At 38.1% G+C, this 17,861-nt stretch overlaps 1 protein-coding gene across 4 annotated transcripts in view; it reads left to right on the forward strand.

Moving 5' to 3' along the window:
- The window catches only part of LOC131692259 (2-oxoglutarate dehydrogenase complex component E1), a 39,029-nt gene that overhangs the window by 809 nt on the left and 20,359 nt on the right, over positions 1–17,861 (forward strand). For 3 of the 4 annotated variants that reach the window (XM_058979215.1, XM_058979216.1, XM_058979218.1), the window contains exons 2-5: positions 11,178–11,358; positions 11,431–11,571; positions 12,308–12,511; positions 13,907–14,009. In XM_058979215.1, the coding sequence (XP_058835198.1) occupies positions 11,266–11,358; positions 11,431–11,571; positions 12,308–12,511; positions 13,907–14,009 (541 nt within the window). In that variant the 5' untranslated portion in view covers positions 11,178–11,265. Of the gene's footprint in view, positions 1–11,177; positions 11,359–11,430; positions 11,572–12,307; positions 12,512–13,171; positions 13,293–13,906; positions 14,010–17,861 lie in introns of all 4 variants that reach the window. The other variant, XM_058979217.1, reaches the window with a different exon arrangement.

The raw sequence follows: 17,861 nt of genomic DNA on the forward strand, positions 1-17,861 counted from the left end.
CCGTGCAGTGTTATAAACTTACGTATAATACCGGTTTCTTCGAGATCGATAGTATTTCGTAGCTTGGGTTATTGACGGGAACCTATTGTGACGACATTTGGTTACAAGTTTTATCAGCTGACTGGGTGGTTTGGGATACGGATTACGTTCGTCGTGTAACGGATTCGTCACTTCTTATTGGTGGTTTGCTATCAGTCAGTGGGTCAAAAAGTGACGTAGAATTCGGTGAATATACTTGAGTGCAAATCAACATATCGCATAGGTAGAGGTAACCAAGGGAAAACAGCTAAAGGTTAGGAGAGTGCAGAGTTTTGATTGTTTGCCAAAACGATCATCATTCAGGTTGAGGTCGAATGGTGTTGATTCGGAAATGTCGGTTGACTACAGTGCTGAACTCGTGAGGAAGGTCTTGATTCGAAATCAGGTTTAGCAGGAAGTTTCATGCAATGAAGTTCAAGTTCTACGATGCAAGATGGCTTATTCAATATGATCAGCCGGAATTGAAAAAAGACTATGGTTTTTTCAAGCTGATTCATGGTAAAACTTCGATTTTTTTCAAAGTCCAGGGATCAAATCGGGAAGCTAGAGTGTTTCGGCAGTTCCTTACGAAATTTCTAGCAAATTGCCAGGTGAAAAGAACTATTCCCGTCGTTAAATCTATTTGTATGCCTCGCATGAATGCCAATCGTTCTAGACAGAGAAGCGAAAAGTCACGTGCTACAACGCTAATAAAACTCGTTTGAAGTGGTTTGGTGTGGATGTTTTAGACTGAAGGTATGTGCAGTTGTGCGAAGCGCTGGGTATACATTGTGTTACAGTAAACGTCAATTCACCTTCGGTATTGGTATTCTCTCATGTTAATCCAATGCAAGGGGGGTAGATTATTCGAAATTCGCAATATGAAATGAAAATTCCTCAACATCATCGCAGACACTTTTGAAATGAACAGTCATGCCTCTAGCGATGATGTCAATGCAGGTAGGCAATGTGTAGAACAGACGTCACAGTTAGACTTGGTGTATAGATAAAACGTACCTCGTGAACAGTCTACGAGATATGCCCGTGTTATCAAGTGCAGATTCCAGTGCGCACGATTTTTTTTTATCTTCTCTTATCAACACGAAGAAAAGTAAAATAAGGTGTCAAATAAGCACTACTAAAGTATTTATTATCTCAAAAGAGTGGCACTACTGCGCGACACACAAAAATCCCCAATTCTGGAACCGGGCTTACGGTGCTTCTGTTGGAAATTCACCAACAGCACCGGTAGGTGCTATGAACCAATGATCCAGTATTTGGATTATTGATTCTGAGGCGATAAGGACTGTGATGAAATGGCAGTGTCATGTGAATACTTTTTGCGATGTTTCGGTGGAACGTGATTAAAAACGCGGCTTATTAGCGTACCTGTGTTGAATGGATGTTCAAACACCACGCGCTTCGTTGTGAGTCAAATCCTGTTTGTGACTCTCTATCAACGAACCCGCGGAACTGGTTATAACTGGATTGTTACTTATTGTTGTGTTTCTTAATAGAGGTTTCACCACTTGTTGTTTATTGATAATATAAAAGATAAAAATTATATCAACAGTCCTTACCAATATTCTAATAATTTTCACAAAAAAACGCTAACGTCAGCAGTAGCGGTAACCTTCCTAGTCTGTACAGTGTTGCACCACTGGCAGCTTCCGTAGAAACCGTTTCAATTAGTCCTACTCAGATACAAACGTATCTGTTAGTTTCAATGTCAAGGCCTTATCGAGTGGGTAATGACTCCTAACGTCGTCGGCGTTCTCCTCGGTCACCATTCGCGTCGCCTCGTAGAATTAAATTTACACCGGTTAGGGTGTTTGAAAGTTGGTTTATTTATAACTGTTGGATTGGCATGTCTCATTGCGATCTAGCCAGCTGTTTCACCGAGATGTGTACAATTTATTTTAGACACGATTTCAACTCTCGTATGGAAGGGCGGTACTAGCTGTGCAAGTATTCAGGAACAATTTGCATGAGATATTGGGAATATTTCAGAAATTTGTTATATTTTTTATTAAAAATAAGTTTGTTGTCTTTTTATTTGAGATTTAATTAATCGTTAGATAGTTTTGTTTGATTCGTTATTTGACGCGTCTCAATGCGGTATTTAATATTGTAATATCTTTCTATTAACTTTATTGCAGTTGTGGCCAATATCTATTGCCTTGGCAGATTTGGTATCTAACGACCATTTTCAGTTGTCTGGAGATTTTTAGATTTCATATGCTCATGAAGTACTTTTATTCAAATAAACATCATCTAAATTTTTATTATTCATAGATCTTTAATCTCGCTGTCACTTTACTGTTGCAATTATCTACGAAAATGTCATCATATATGCGTTCATTGTTAAACAAAATCTCGTTGATTATGTGTTTTCCAACAATTTTCCAATGTTGGTTTTGAAAGGTCAGCTTTTGACATGTTTTTGCGAAGTGTTTTACGAGAATTTTCCAATTAATATGGAATTTTTTCTACGCGAATTTTCCAAATCATGCGGTTTCTCGTAAAAAAAATTTTTGAATGCAAAACACTTAAAAAATGAATTTTTTTGCGCTCTTCGCAATTTACGCGGTTTTTGCAAAAATATTTTAAGTTCTTTGAATGCAAAGAGCCTAGAAAATATTTAAAAAACTTTTTGAATGCAAAAGACTTAGGAAGATTTTTAGTAAAATGAAAAAGCTCGTTCTCGATAACTCCTTTTGGCTCGCACCTTAAAAATATGGGTATTTTCGGAATCGTTTTCACGAGTAGGTGTCACAGGTCTGAGTTTCTCTATAACTCAATCAATATGGTTATTTTCGGAATGGTTTTAATAAGTGGTTGCTAACGATGGATGTTCTACGCTATTTTATAAATCCACGATGGCAACTTCAGGTTTAGCGAAACTATAAACTAGTAATAGATTTGATTTCGGAATTAGGGTCGATGTTGTTTGGGTTTTTATATGAATTATCCAGGAATGACGACATATCTGAAATAAGGACGATTTGTAAAGTTTAAGGTGAAAACTAAAAATAATCAAACAACATGGCGAAATGAATCACATGAAAATATGTTTAATTATTGTTGCAAAGCTGATACAACTTCAATTCAATATCGCGACGATGCATTTGATGGCTCCTAGACGAATGAAGCCAAATTTGTGGATAGATATTTTGAGTACATAAACTCATCTTATAGATGCAAATTTCCCAATATAAAAAAAAACTATTTTTTCAGACATTTGCGCGGGAAGACGTCCTAAGGGATAACAAAACTGCATTGAACTAACTGTCCAACTAACAGTTTTGATTCGCTAGTTGGACCGACCGACAAATGTCAAAAATTCTCTAAAGAAGACAGAAGATTGATAGATTGTCAAAGTAAATTTGACATAAGATTTTGGCGTTCAGATGCTTTTTAGTTGGACAATGGTCCAACTAGCGGAGGTCTAAGTAAAAAGCGGCCCAGTTAAAGAGTGACCAACCAGCGAATTACGACTGTACATGGCGGATGACTGTTATTGTGGTTATAGCACTTTGAATCTGGGTGTTCTGAGTTTGATGGGGATGGCTGCTGCCTGAAACAGCGACGCTTGTTTCGATGGATGTATAATATTAGCATAATATTCCACGCATCCGTCAATGACAATACGATATAGGTACAGGTGACGTTTCCAGAACGCACACATTGAACTTTGCCGAAGCCTAAGGGTTGTTTGTTTTCCTTGTGCGTGCTATACACTTTGTTTTCATTCAGTTTTATTCACAAACACAGCTGCCTATATAACGGGACAATGAATTGCTATATAATATCTTTTCAGAGTTGGAAAGCGGAGCTATTTTTAGATTCTGAATAGTACGCTTCAGCACTGCTCTTGTACGCTATCATTTTTTTTACACTATTGAAATAATGTCGATGCGATATGGTAAATTCGAGCGAATAATTTACGTACATTATTTTACAAAGAGTACGACAAATGTTATTTATGATTCCGAATAGATTCAAAGAACAGATGCCAAAGTTTTTGAGGTTAGCATTTATTGGGATTTGTTGATTTTGTTATTAGCATTTTTGATATGGGGAATACTAAACAAACTATCTTTCACAGTAGTTCGATCTATCAACTGCGGATATTATAACAGGCATTAGAAAATTAGTTTTTCGGGGAATTGTTGACGATTTTTCGATGCGACGAATTCTGGAATATAATTCATTTTTCTAAACATGATTTAATTTTATGGAGGAAATTAAGTATGTAATATTTGTAGTTCCTCTGTTGCATTAATTTTTTAGTTTTTTCAAGCATTACCTAAAACACATTTAAATTGTAACAGCAAACAATAATGCCAGCTGGGACATGTATATGGGGATGTTTTCTGTCTGAACCAGCGACGGAATTAATGGTTACCCGTGTTTTTAGTTTAAATTTTCTTAAAGGGACAGCGCAAAATTAAAAAAGAACGAGATTTTTATTTTTGCATATTTCGGATGTCGAAGATAAGAAAAGGTTTAACTCGAATACAACATGGTTCGTGTGCTAGAGCCCCTATCAAACTACCAGCTATCAATTTCGGGGGTAGACAAAATCAGGGGTGATAAAATCGGGTCTTCACTGTATTGATAACTTTATGTATACACACAGTTATTAATCTTTCAAACAATTTGAACAGCTCGGTGACTTTTTGGTTGGCGAGAGGAACGAGGTACAAACACAGCGGAAACAGTAGAAAATATGCACTTGTCAGTTCAACCGTTAGATGTCAAACTTATCTTACATGAAATGAAAAGATTCCAGGTGATAAAATAATCGCAATCCTTTGGAAATTCAAAAACGCACAAACTGGACAAGTTGCGATTGCTTATGAAAAACCCACATAAATTGGAGAAATCGCACTGAATCCTGAATTTTAATTTCGATTCGCGTTTCTTTATTTCATCTGGACTGGCTAAATTTCCCTTAAGGGGGTCTGACTATTTTTTTTGCATATTTCGGATCTCTAAGAACTATACTCAAGAAAGGATTTACTCGAATTCAACTTGGTTCGTCTGCTGGGGCCCATCAAACTACCAACTTTGGGCATTGCAAAAAAATTTTTTTTTGAATTCTCAAAGGCCCCCGCTCTCATATTGTGACAAATATCAAAGTAAGGTCAGATGCCAAATTTCATATCATTTGGACATTTTTAGACCTCGCCCACATCGTTTGAAATTTTTTGAAATTGGTGCTATTGTAAAATATGGAGGAAAAATACATTAAATGCTATAACTTTTGCAGTAGCAATCATAAATTTACAATTTTTATACCTCTTTGGAAAGGAAATAATCTTAGTATTTGAATGGAGATGTTTTTATTTTTAGGAAAATCTCAGAAATCGATGTTAAAAAATCTCAGAAATCGATCGGAACCCTTTAGTCCGAATACGAGAAGTTGGGGTCCGAATACGAGAAGTTGAGGTTATAGGGCTTTTTGTCATTCATATTAAATTTTATCATTTTCTCATGCATATATCTCTATGATTCTTCAATCAATTTTCATAAAATGTAACTTGTTGAACGTGTAAAATTCTGAGGAATAAAACAAAAAAAATCAGAAACATCAAACTTTTTGATATTTACTCTACAAATCTCATTTTTTCATTATTTGTCCTAATACCTCAACTTCCCCTATTTTCCCAGGAATGAAACTTTTCTCATGTGATCCCTAAGCATATTTTACACTAAAAGTAGTAAATTAAATAAGAATTTTGTCGTTAAATGGAGTTAATATGTGCGATTTTCTGATAAAAATGTGAAATCGACACTATATGTAAGATAATTTGATGTTCCTGAATTTTACCGGTAACGAATCTATTTTTGTTATAATCCTAAGGATTTTCCACGTTCAACAAGGTATAGTTTATGAAAATTGAGTGAAGAATAATAGAGATATATTCACGAGAAAATGATGAAGTTTAATATGAATGACAAAAGGCCATATAACCCCTACTTCTCGTATTCGGCCAAAGGTCAAAAAGGCTCCGATCGATTTTTGAGACTTTTTCACATTAGAAAAACTACAATATATGTATGATTTGCATCACGGAGCAGAAAAATCATTAAAAATAAGGGATTTTGGGGCCAAAATGACCCAGTACCCCACTTTCCCGTATTTTCCTAGAAAGAGGCATAAGTTGTAATTTTCTGATTGCTACTTAAAAAGTTATAGCATTTAATGTATTTTTCCTCCATATTTTCCCATAGAACAAATTTCAAAAAAATTCAAGCAAAGTGGGCGGGGGTCTAAAATTGTCCAAATGATGTGAAATTTGGCATCTGACCTTACTTTGACATTTGTCACAATATGAGAGGGGGGGCATTCGAGAATTAAAAAAAAATTGCAATGCCCTATTTCACATGAAGCTGATGAAATCGGGTCAAAATCTGATAAAATCGGGGGTAGATAAAATCGGGGGTAGATAAAATTGGGGGGGGGGGGCAGTTTGTCTTCATATCTCGCCCTGAGCAGAAGCAAAAAATCGTCGCGCGCAAGTGAAACAGTCAATTCTACCTAAAAATCAATCGGTGCCTATCACACAAGCAGTCCATACAACAATAGCCTATACCTACTGTGCGATTTAGTGATGAGTGACGGTGCCCAGCAAAAAGCAACACAGATGCGGCCGAACTGTGTTGCTGTTGATTTTTCAAAATGCCCCGTAAGACCAGCCATTCGGGAAGTGGAACAGTTATTAAAAGTGCAGATGGAACTCAATCTGGCTGAAGTGAAAACCCTACAAATGCATCATATCAAACATTGCGTGCTGATTTCGTTCAACAACATTAACCAAGCTGAGTCATTCGCCTCGCGAAACAACATGCAGCACACCGCCGAATGCGGCAATGTTAAATATAGCATTCCCGTATACATCGAGAACGGCGCTGTAGAAGCTCGGGTCCATGATTTGGTTACGCGTACCCCTGACGGCGCGATTAAAAAATGCTTGCAATAATACGGAGAAGTAGACTCCGTAACACATGATACATGGAGGATTTTTTTCCCGGGCATCCCTAACGGTGTTCGTATGGTGAGAATGCGTGTGACCAAGCCAATTCCCTCTTACTTAAGCTTCACAGTGTTAGGAAGGGACGATGCTCTCATTCAACAGACATCACTAGTCACGTACCCAGGGCAAATTCCTACGTGCCAGTTCTGCACGAAGAAGCTCCACCTCGGAAAACCTTGCGTAGAAACTGTTAAGGAAAACTCAAATCCAACTGAAATCAGCTCACAACCATCTTACGCTAAACCACTAACAGCTGCAAAACCAGCTTCTCCGGATCAAGAAGCAACAAACATGAATTCTACAACGATCGCGTTTAATGTCTCTAAGCCAACAACCAGCAACAACAACAATGAAGCGAAATCAGAAGAGAACGGACACACAATAGCGACCCATACGATTAAAGCACAAATCAGAACAACCGATCGTGAACAGCATGCGAATAGCACAGATGAGGATATGGACGAGTACGACAACGAGAAAGAAGGCAGACCAAATGACTCAAGATTCGGCGAACAACTTTTCACCGCCAAGGAAACGAATCTCAACACGCAGCAGCAAGCTGCGTCAACAAGATGGCACGAGTAAAAAATAAATAATGTTTAACTCGTTATTTTTACATATTGTAAAATATTAAAAGATGTCCGGCTCAGTTATGCTAACGCGTTGAGCCGTGTCAAATAAACAGAGAAAAAAAAAATTGGGGTTAGATAAAATTGGGGGCGGGTCTTCACTGTACTGACTTCAGTGTTTTTAAGCAACTATTGAATTATTACGTGATGTCCAATAGAGATGATCGGGCTCAGGTTTTGGTTCCGAAGCCCGAACCCGACCCGAATTGATCAAAACGTGTCCTTTTTACCCACTAAGGGATTTGAGGAGGTCGTTTCGAGGACTTCACGCTCTCCGAACGAAAAAACATTTAAATACCACATCACAGACGAAGATTCTAATGCTAATGATGTGATATCATGAACACATCACATCAGATAACCTTGATTGACACTTTTCGGCACCAGTTTATGTATACCAAACCGTAACGCTGGTGGCGTCGTGAAAACCATCGAATCGATGATAGCAGCTTATTATTTTTTATTAATAAGCATACTTGAAAACATTTGAAAAAAAAAATCATGTAACAGTCTACACAAATCTACTCTTTCAGGAATGATTTTCTTTCGATATTAAATAAAGAAATTTGGGTTCAGTACGGTGGGTAAGGTAGACGCAGTTTCATAAGAAATCAAGTCAGTCCTTTGAATAGATTTTGAGTTATCGTGTCCGCCAAAAAAAACGGCGTTGTCAAAAAAACGCTATTCAAGATGCCGATAGATTAAAATCAAACAAAAGAAGCCACTGAAATCGCGCCTTTAGAAGCGCAAATGTAAATCAAGTTAATAGAAGTTTTTTTCTAATTCAATTCTTTTTCCATTATGTATTCATCCTAATAAGGACGGATTTGCTAATAACTATGTCTTGTGTTTAGGGTCGAGAATCTTATGAAACGATTCGAACCTTGCCAGCACGACTCGTACACACGGTATGAACCAGCAATGTATCATCTCTTCCGTTGTGTCATTGTCGCTTTGAACTGCGAACAACAAAATTCTTCCAGTACATATAGACAAACGCTCCCCTTCCCTTACTCATGTCAAATGAGAGATGTAACACTACTACCACCAGCAGCAGCAGCGATAATCTTACTTGTTCTGCCAACAGACTAGGCTGGGCAATGAAGTAGATCAGAAACATTCTCTTTATATTAAGCGACAAAATATGTAGGACACTTATGAGTGTCGAAATGAGGTCTGTGTTAGGGAAAGTCTTGTTTTTCCTATTTTTGCTGATGTTATCTTTTTCCTATTTTTTGCTGATTTAAGAATTTTTTAATAGCACGCTAATAAAATATGATAACAATTTTTTACTGGCAATTGTCTGAATCGGTAGGTGCTCGAATCATGAAAATCCATCAACAATTAATAAAACGTAAGCAAAAACTTGCTGTTTTCTTACTTTTTTGCAATATTTCTGTAATACCAATTTTCAAATTAAACTTTTCTGAATCGATTGGTATTTAAATGTCAACAACTAATAGCGCTACAGTCATTTAAAATTAAGCCATTTTTTGGGACGCGGATCGAATTCCAAATTTTAGTTCTGCACCTAGCCCCAGCCACATATGGTCAAGTAAATCATTTTCAATACTCTAGACATTTGGGTTCTTCAATTTTAAAAGTTTCTGATCCGGGTGTTTCAAAAGTCGTGTTTTTTCAGTACCCAAACTTATTTTGTGTTTATTTAACCTTCCGGAAGTCGCGCTAGTGCACTGAGTGCACGCTGCTCTGAAAACCTAGCGAAATCGTCTTAGCGCACCAGCGGATGCTCGTTCAGTGGGCCATTTGCGCGTTAAGAAGGTTAAGAAGTCCTGTTATGTAGCTAAGTGCATTCTATGAGATTCCCTTTCTCCAAAACATTAGATGTATGTGTTTAAAATTTTAATAATTTTATATGGAACTTCATTTATTTACTTTATTTGATTTTCTGAAAATACTACTTCGGGAAGTTTTATTCTGGATGTTGAAACACAACCGGTTGTAGTTGTATTATCTCCAGTTACCTCGAAATATACATTTTGTTTAGCAAATATTTTATGTGAAAGAGACATTACATCATATTGCAAATATATGGTACATAGTGAGCTTATTTCCACCATATTTCATTTATCATCCCCATATGAAGTGTTAGAGCAACGTCTGCGATTTCTGTTCGCAGCATTGGCTCAAATGGCGGTGTGATAATTGGTGAGTTCGATTCGAGTTTTCGTTGCGCACCAAAAGAAGTATTTCACCATTGTTAGGCCATTTTCATTATTATATTAGTGCATTAGAACGAAGCAAATAAGCTGAGCAAATTGATACGCATTCCATCGATTATAGGTCGCGTTTTTGACGAAATAGTGCGACACCCTTCAATAGGGCTAAAATTGGCTTTTTAGCTTAAATAGGTTTTTTCGTATATAATTTTAGTAAAAATTACCTCGGTACAAACTCCAATATTAATTGCGCTGAACGAAGAATGACTTGTTTTCACTTTGAATCATGACGCCAGTAACCCACCAAAACATATCTACCTTTCAATCACGCGCTATGACGTCGAGCGATCTTCGAGTCGTCTCCTTTTTGCTACTGTTTGACGAACATCCTATACACCATTTTATCTACTCGGTTGAATGATTTAAAAATAAAACTTCTTGTCGTGTTTATCAACAGCAAGACCAGCAACGCAGAATATTATTTTGAAAAGCAAAATTATGTTTGCTTTTTACGGTTATTCAAAAATTAGCTGATTGGTTCTAAACCAGTCGACTAGTGTGGACTGGCATTAACTCAGTTCACGACTTGTTAAATGTCACCATATGCGGGATTCCAATGTCTTTCTACTCCATTCATACTTTTGACTTATTGTCGTTTCTCTAGTATTATTGACAGAACCGCAAAAAACCGACCATCTCAAAATAGCGATGCCATTCATTTGCTCTTTGCGGTAGTCAAATGCGGTTGTAACCGGATAAGTCGCAATATTATCGATTGCTGAAGTGTTGTTTATTGCAAGAATGGAACGCAATAACTTGTAGCTTGGCCTCAAATTGAACAATATACAAATTGGTCAAATTAGAGATATCTTACAAAAATTGGCATATCCTACGGCAACTTCTCGCAGTTCATAGTGATACTGCGACTACTACTGGAATGGTTGATGTATCTCAATAAATAAGTTTAATTTGTTGTTTCTTTCCATTTTCCAACTACTACATTCTTTACAGTCATGATTGCTATCATAAATTCACAATGCAAAAGGCGCACGCGTGCACTATACAGATACAGACTGTAGTATACTACAACAGTCTACATCTCGCTAATTTTACATTATTTACAAACATGCCCAAGCTGTCGGCGACAGTTGATAATGAACTGCAAACTGAGCTTCCATAATATTAATATGATTATAATAAATTGTTTTTGTTTACATTGGTAAACTGCAATCAAAGCAATCGGTCTAAACATTGATCATATCTACATTTGAACGTATGGGCAACTCACAAGTCCTTTTCTATTTTAGACCCAGTGCCAGAGGACAGCGAACAGAATTCGACTTCTAAATTGTGTGAATTGGCAGTTATCGTTTCGGACCCGGACCAGGCAACAAAATGCATCGCGCGAGAACAGCTCTTCAGCTCATCAGTCATCCTGTTGGGCAGCAAAATTTCGGTTCATGGCTAATTCGGCTTCCGTCGTCGAAGGTGAGCGGTTTAAAATCCGTGAATCAACTTTGTGAAGTTATGGACAATAGTAAATTTACTGTACTATTTCAGCTAACCGGAGAACTAGTTGCGGCGTCCTCTGTGAAACTATATAATTCTGCAGCGGCGGAACCTTTCCTTAATGGCTCTACGTCCAACTACATCGACGATATGTACAGCGCCTGGCTTAGGGATCCCGGTTCGGTGCATGTGGTAAGTTGTGATAAGCTAAAGGGGATGTTTGCTCATTACATTAACGGTTAAACTCGTGATTTGTATTAGGAAACACTATCTTAATGACGTGTATCTCTGATTTTCTAATCCCGTGAAATTAGTATGGTCTCAGTTTTGGTTTGGATAATATTAGATTTTTACTGACACAGTTAACCTCACTTTGTTCGACTGACGATTTGGTTCTGTCCAAACTTCTGTTTGAGTAATCTGGGCAAACAAGTAGATCACAGATTTGCTTGCGAGGGGCTACCGCTTCCGACGGCGGGTCGGCGGCCACCTCAGCCGACGGATCCGCTGCAACTTAGCGCCGCCAACACTAGAGCAGTGTAGAAACAGTAAACAGTAACAGATAGTTCAGTAGGTGTAAATACATTCAGTAAATTTCATCAAGTATCAACATTCTAATTATGCGAAATAGTTACTGGACAAATTATCAACCTAGCTGATTAGTGCTTTTTAAGCAGTAGTTTTTTTAGGATTAGACGCATAAGAGGACACAACATTACACTCTTTGAGACAAACTCTATGCTTACTTGGCAACTAGTCAACACTTCAGTCGGTTTTACAATATTTGTCTCGCGGGACGGACATTAATCGAAAACAATAAAATCATTTACAAGCTTGTTCTTTTTTAAGTGATTACAGATAAAATATTCAATTTGTCCTTCAAACCACAACTTCCAAAAAAAATCTAATCTTTCGTTTTCCGTTATAGTCCTGGGATGCATACTTCCGTAACAACTCGTACGAAGCCCCACCGTCATTGGTGTCCGTTCCCAGAAATCACGTTCCTGCGTCTCAATACCTTGGAAGTTCCTTACCAGCCCTGGCAGGTCCTGCTGGCGCCGTCGGCGGTCGGATTGACGACAAACTTATTGATGATCATCTGGCCGTACAAGCCATCATCCGAAGTTACCAGGTAAAGTATCGTGTTTGAACAGACCCCACCCGTCCTATAGTAACTGAATGCTTATCCCCAATATATACTTTTTTCACAGTAGTGTTTTCCACTTTTAATTACGTTGTGTTAGGGTTAGGGTTCCGTCTTCGACACAGTTTCCCAAAAAGAACACGCTGTTGGGTTTTCCCAGATTCACTATTGTTTGTCATTGCCTGGATTATGTCCAAGTTAAATGTTTAGTGCGTACTGCATGAAAAATAGTTATTTATCGGGAGTTTACTAAACATACACAAGTTTCACTACCTTATAGTGTAACCAATAGAATAGTTCTAAATCATTCGCGACTCAAGTATTTTTAAACACAATCAAGTTAGTTATCACCTTTACACTAATTATAGCACCATGCGATTAGCGGTCCTTCATGTCGGCACTCGGGGATGACGAGTCTGTTGTTTTAATTATCTTGTTGAACTAGTCCGTGCTAGTTTTCGTTAAAAATATTTGTCTAGATATTAGGTGCGGAATTACTTTGGCTAGAAAAGAACTCAAAAGAGTTTCTAAATCAAATTTTGAAAAGTTTTGCCTTTAATAGGTATTTAGCTAAAACTCCTAAACATGATTAAGTTATACCCATAATACAACACATCAAATCACTCAATCAACGCCTTCATCCAACAGTCTCGAGGCCATCTGGTAGCGGACATTGATCCGCTGGGTATTCTCAATTCCGACATCCAGAGGGACCCGGAACATAACCTACGGGCAAACGAAAAAGTCACTCGTACTTACATGCAATTCGGTAATTGTTTTATTCCAAATATTCTTTGTGTAATTTGATGCAAAATTGAGATTCGGACGACCTTGGCGTGTACATATTTATAAAAAGTAGACGAAATAATAGTAAACCATAATATATAAACTACGGGGTGTGCTTTTTGCTGTGAGTTGTAACAGTGTGATGTGGTGTGTAACATAGACCTAAGCTCATGTGGATAGAGAAATAATTATGCGACAATGACAAGTTTGCAGTACATGGCAATGGAGCACTGGTGTTTATGGGGTCGTATAGTCTCTTAGTGTTGTGTTGTGTCTAATTTGTGTGTTGTTACCTATCTATTAGAGTTGGCAGTCTTTTTAGTTTCCCACCCACTGACCTAGCCCTGCAGCTGTCTCGTGTACAAGCGATTTAATCTAACCAAATTATTTCATGCATTGAAAATAAATATTGTATTTCTTCTCCAATTTCTATTTCGTTGCTGTGACGATACAATACAAACTGGATCACGACTACTTGTTGAATCATATTTACAATTAATGTTACTAATACTAAACTCCGTACGTCGGATGCGTCAAATCCCCGTTATACAATGTAAACATTACTCGTCCAATATTTTCCAAAATGAATCGTCACAGATCCGAGGTCATAACATTGCCAAACTAGACCCGCTTGGAATCAGTAACGTGGACCTAGATGATAGAATTCCAACGGAGTTACTGTATTCTTCCTACCGTTTTGGTGAGTATGAAAGATCTGTGTAATTTCAATCACTAGAGTAGTTTTTTCTCTCTCGAATCATCAATTGAAACCTGTCTTTTTTCGATGCTGATATCATTGTCATTTGTTACTTTCAAAAACCAAACCCAAAGCTATGCAGTAATATTCTTCGATTCTTCGTCCGATATATTTATTTTTTTATTAAAGCCAGAAAATGTTCGATTCTTGTTATACGAATTTGTTGATTTGTAAACCATTATGGTATTACTTTATTTCAATTGGTCCAACTAATTTATAACATTTTTGAAGTTGTACCTATAGTTTAGTTTTATTGAGCTATTACTTTTCGCCAGTTATTTTCGAAACCCTTATTTGAAACGGCACGTTTGCGTTAGCTTGACAGTGTCAATTTTTATGTTTCGAATTTTAAATTTCATGAATTAAGGGAAATTACTATTTGAAATTATTTTTTATCTTGAAACGAAAAAAAAACAATTTTACAGCTATTTTAAAACTAGGAAGACAGTTTGATATACAAGAGGGAATAATTGAAAAATAAAATATCAGCTCTCGAAACAAAATAACTTAAGTTCAAGTGCAGTTTATTCGCTGTACTGAATTTGACCGAATTTGGAAACATGAAAAAAGAAACCTCACAGGCTGATTAGATTTGTGTTATTAATAAATAAAACTAGTTAAATATACACGACAAAAGTAAAAATTGAACTCGAATACTAAAGATGAAGGATTTAACCCATTCATGTCCATGTTGTTTGTGGACAACAATGTTTTTTAACAGTTATAACTTTTGATTGAGGCAATATTTGCTCGCAAAAACAAGCAAGGCTAATAAATGTGACTATTGCCTTTCATTCGAGCATTAACAGTTAAAAGGATCAGCTCAAGAACTGTAGTTATTGCAATTAGTTTATTTGGATTCCGATGAAGCAGTGCTGCCAGGAACAGTTTACGATGACGACGGAAAATGCACGGAAATTGCATGTGTTTTCAGACAAGTTTAGAAAAATGTTGTTTTGAGTCGGTGAGAGACCATGCTGTTTCAGAAAGAATATTGATAGAAACTGAATCAAAATCCCCTTAATAGAAGATAACTGATGCCATCTGCTCTTGCTAGCATAGGCCATTTGGATTCCTGTTGAGTGCAACGCAAGACAATCGTTCACCCCTTTGCCTTTGCGAAAGCCAAATTGTATATCTGACAATCAGCCAATTGCATCAACCCGATTATCGAGGCGAAACAAGATCAGTTTTTTCGAACAACTTTCGGATACAGGACATCGTTGCAATCGGTCCATACGAGTTGTGGTCGGAGGCTGGTTTTCCTTATGTTTGGATGGCGATGAGCTGCACTTGCCTCCAGTCATGAGGGACAATGTTACCCTCCAGAAATTTATTAAATAAATTCAACAAGCGTCAAGTTGGCACAGTTTGGCAGATTCAAGTTAACAACAAGTTAAGTTTGATTCTTTCCGGCCCTGGGGCCACCGTCGAAGACGGTACTTCGTTCGCGTGATCGTGAGAAGACGCGGCGTGTTAGATCGTGGGGTGGAATCCGGACAAACCTTGGCGAAATCATATATCCAACGGTTTGAATATTCAACGCTCTCGTTAGTTCTGTTTGGGTTTCGTAAGCGCCGGGCCGTGCCCCAAAGAGTGCTCATCGATGTTTCTCTCGTTAACTCGTCAACGAACCGGTGCCAGTAGATACCCTTCTTGGTTTTCTTCAAACACTTCATTCGCGTACTGTCGATAGCTAGCGGGTAGCCCGTCGTCCCGGAAGGTCTCATACGTGGCGGCCTTCTCCGCGTACATGTCTGACCACCCTTTGTCCCACCATGGATTAGGAGGTCGTCCGTGAGAGGCCGCTTCTGGTACTCGTTTAGACTGAGCTTGAATCACGGTATCGTGAATCAAACCAGCCAGGAACTCGCACTCTTTCTCTTGTGTGGACTCGATTTTGCCGTATATCGTGGACGCGTAGCTCCTCCTATCAATATTCCGTGTGAGGTCATACGAAAAATTGATTGTATTCGGTGGACCTGAACTGTTAGCAATATTAAAACGAAAAGCAGGAATCCGTGACATTTCACCCGTGATCGAAATGGTCATGTTGAAGTTATTTCAAAGCTCATGGAGTGAGATAGATCGAATATCGTCATGAAGGCAACCCCATACCGTACCATGGGAGTTAAAAACAACTAAAACTAGACGCGGTGTGGGGAACAGTTCCGCAATATCGCCAAGCCACCAGTGACTAACTGAGGCTCTAGGGGAGATGTAAGTGGAAGCAATGCAAAAGTATAACTTTAATACTAGTTTGGCAAGCGACAAATTAATTTGGTGGCGAGGGGAGGTCAATTCGATTGTAAGAATGGTTCTTTTTGATCCCCAAAAGTACTCCGTAAGAATCTCTCGAGCGACTAATATTAAAATCGTTGAAGTTAAGGTCTATTTCTAGAATAATGCATGGCTTACTCTAGAAAGTATCGCATTTCAAATTGTTTATTAACATTTTTAAAGAATCGATTTCCGGGATTATACTTCTGCGATTTCACTGTAGAACAGAAATCAGATCCGTGACCTAGTTCGCCAACGAAGGACACAATCGCCGAAAGAAGGGGCCATTTCGCAGTGAACTGCATCAAAAAAACGTTCTTACTGCGGGGAGAAGGCTTATGAAGATGCTTGTTAAGAGGGTCAGAAATATTAATTGCTGTAATAATACGGTCCACAATGTCAGAGAAATTTATCAAGCCAGCGCTGGGAGCTCCTTTTCTGATCTCAGGACTCTGAGACTGAGAGCGACTTGCTTCGTTTTTGCACCAGTACTTCATCGAGTAGTTATTTTTGGGGATCTCGAAGAGACCTTCTGGCCTTTACAACGAAGCACTCCGGTATCTTCACTGGCTTAAGCATGGGGTCTTTGAAACAGCTAATCCCATGTGACAGCAGGTCCTCGAAACTCAGACTTGAATTGGAAACGATCCTGTACTCCCTCGTAAAAGGCCCGTAGCCAGTAATATCATTTACTAATTTGTTAATAAATAATTTGAAATTTAAACTGTTTACCCGAATCTTATTAGGGCGAATTTTCGATATTTCTGTCACGGCCGAATACAGAACTCGAGAAATCTACAATAGATTCAGACACTTTTTGTCTTTGGCCCGATCTCAAAGAGCCCGGTGGCCGAACTTGGATATACTTCGAACGGGGAGCCAATTTTGTTTCGACATCCATCTCATTTTGAGATGAACCACTGTCATTTTTGTACGGGCCTATTGCCCGGTGCGCAAGATAGTACTATAGACAAGGATGGGAAGTGTAATACTACAGCGATGCTTAACTTGTGTATATAACACTATCCAGACGACTTACTAGAAAAAAAACACTGCTTCACTACTCACCGGCCGAATAACGGTAAACTCGCAGAAATACAAAAGAAGGGGAAACATATTGAAACCTCGACGAGGCGGAAAATGCGCAACATAACCTTGGTAGTGGATTAGCACTAATCTTTTCAAAGTTATACTGCACGTGCTAGAAAGATAGACTGATCGGTCCGAGAGTTACAGAACGATTGACCGGCATTGTTGTTGACAGTCAATAAAAGAGAAATCGGTGTTGAGTGAAATTTTTCACTGTTGTCAGTTGTTTTTTGCGTCCTTGTCGTAAGTTACTCAAGATGTGCTTCGTTGATAAGCGAGTGTTGATGCTTAAACCAAGGTCTGAGTGCCAGGAGATAACCAATTTCATCCTATTACGAAGATAAATGTATAGCATACATCAACGAAATCTCGATGTTAAATAACTTTCATTAAGGTCCAGTTAAGTTCTGGCCAGATTAGGCAAGC

The sequence above is a fragment of the Topomyia yanbarensis genome, chromosome 3 (genome assembly GCF_030247195.1).
Source record: "Topomyia yanbarensis strain Yona2022 chromosome 3, ASM3024719v1, whole genome shotgun sequence".
NCBI classification, from domain to species: domain Eukaryota; kingdom Metazoa; phylum Arthropoda; class Insecta; order Diptera; family Culicidae; genus Topomyia; species Topomyia yanbarensis.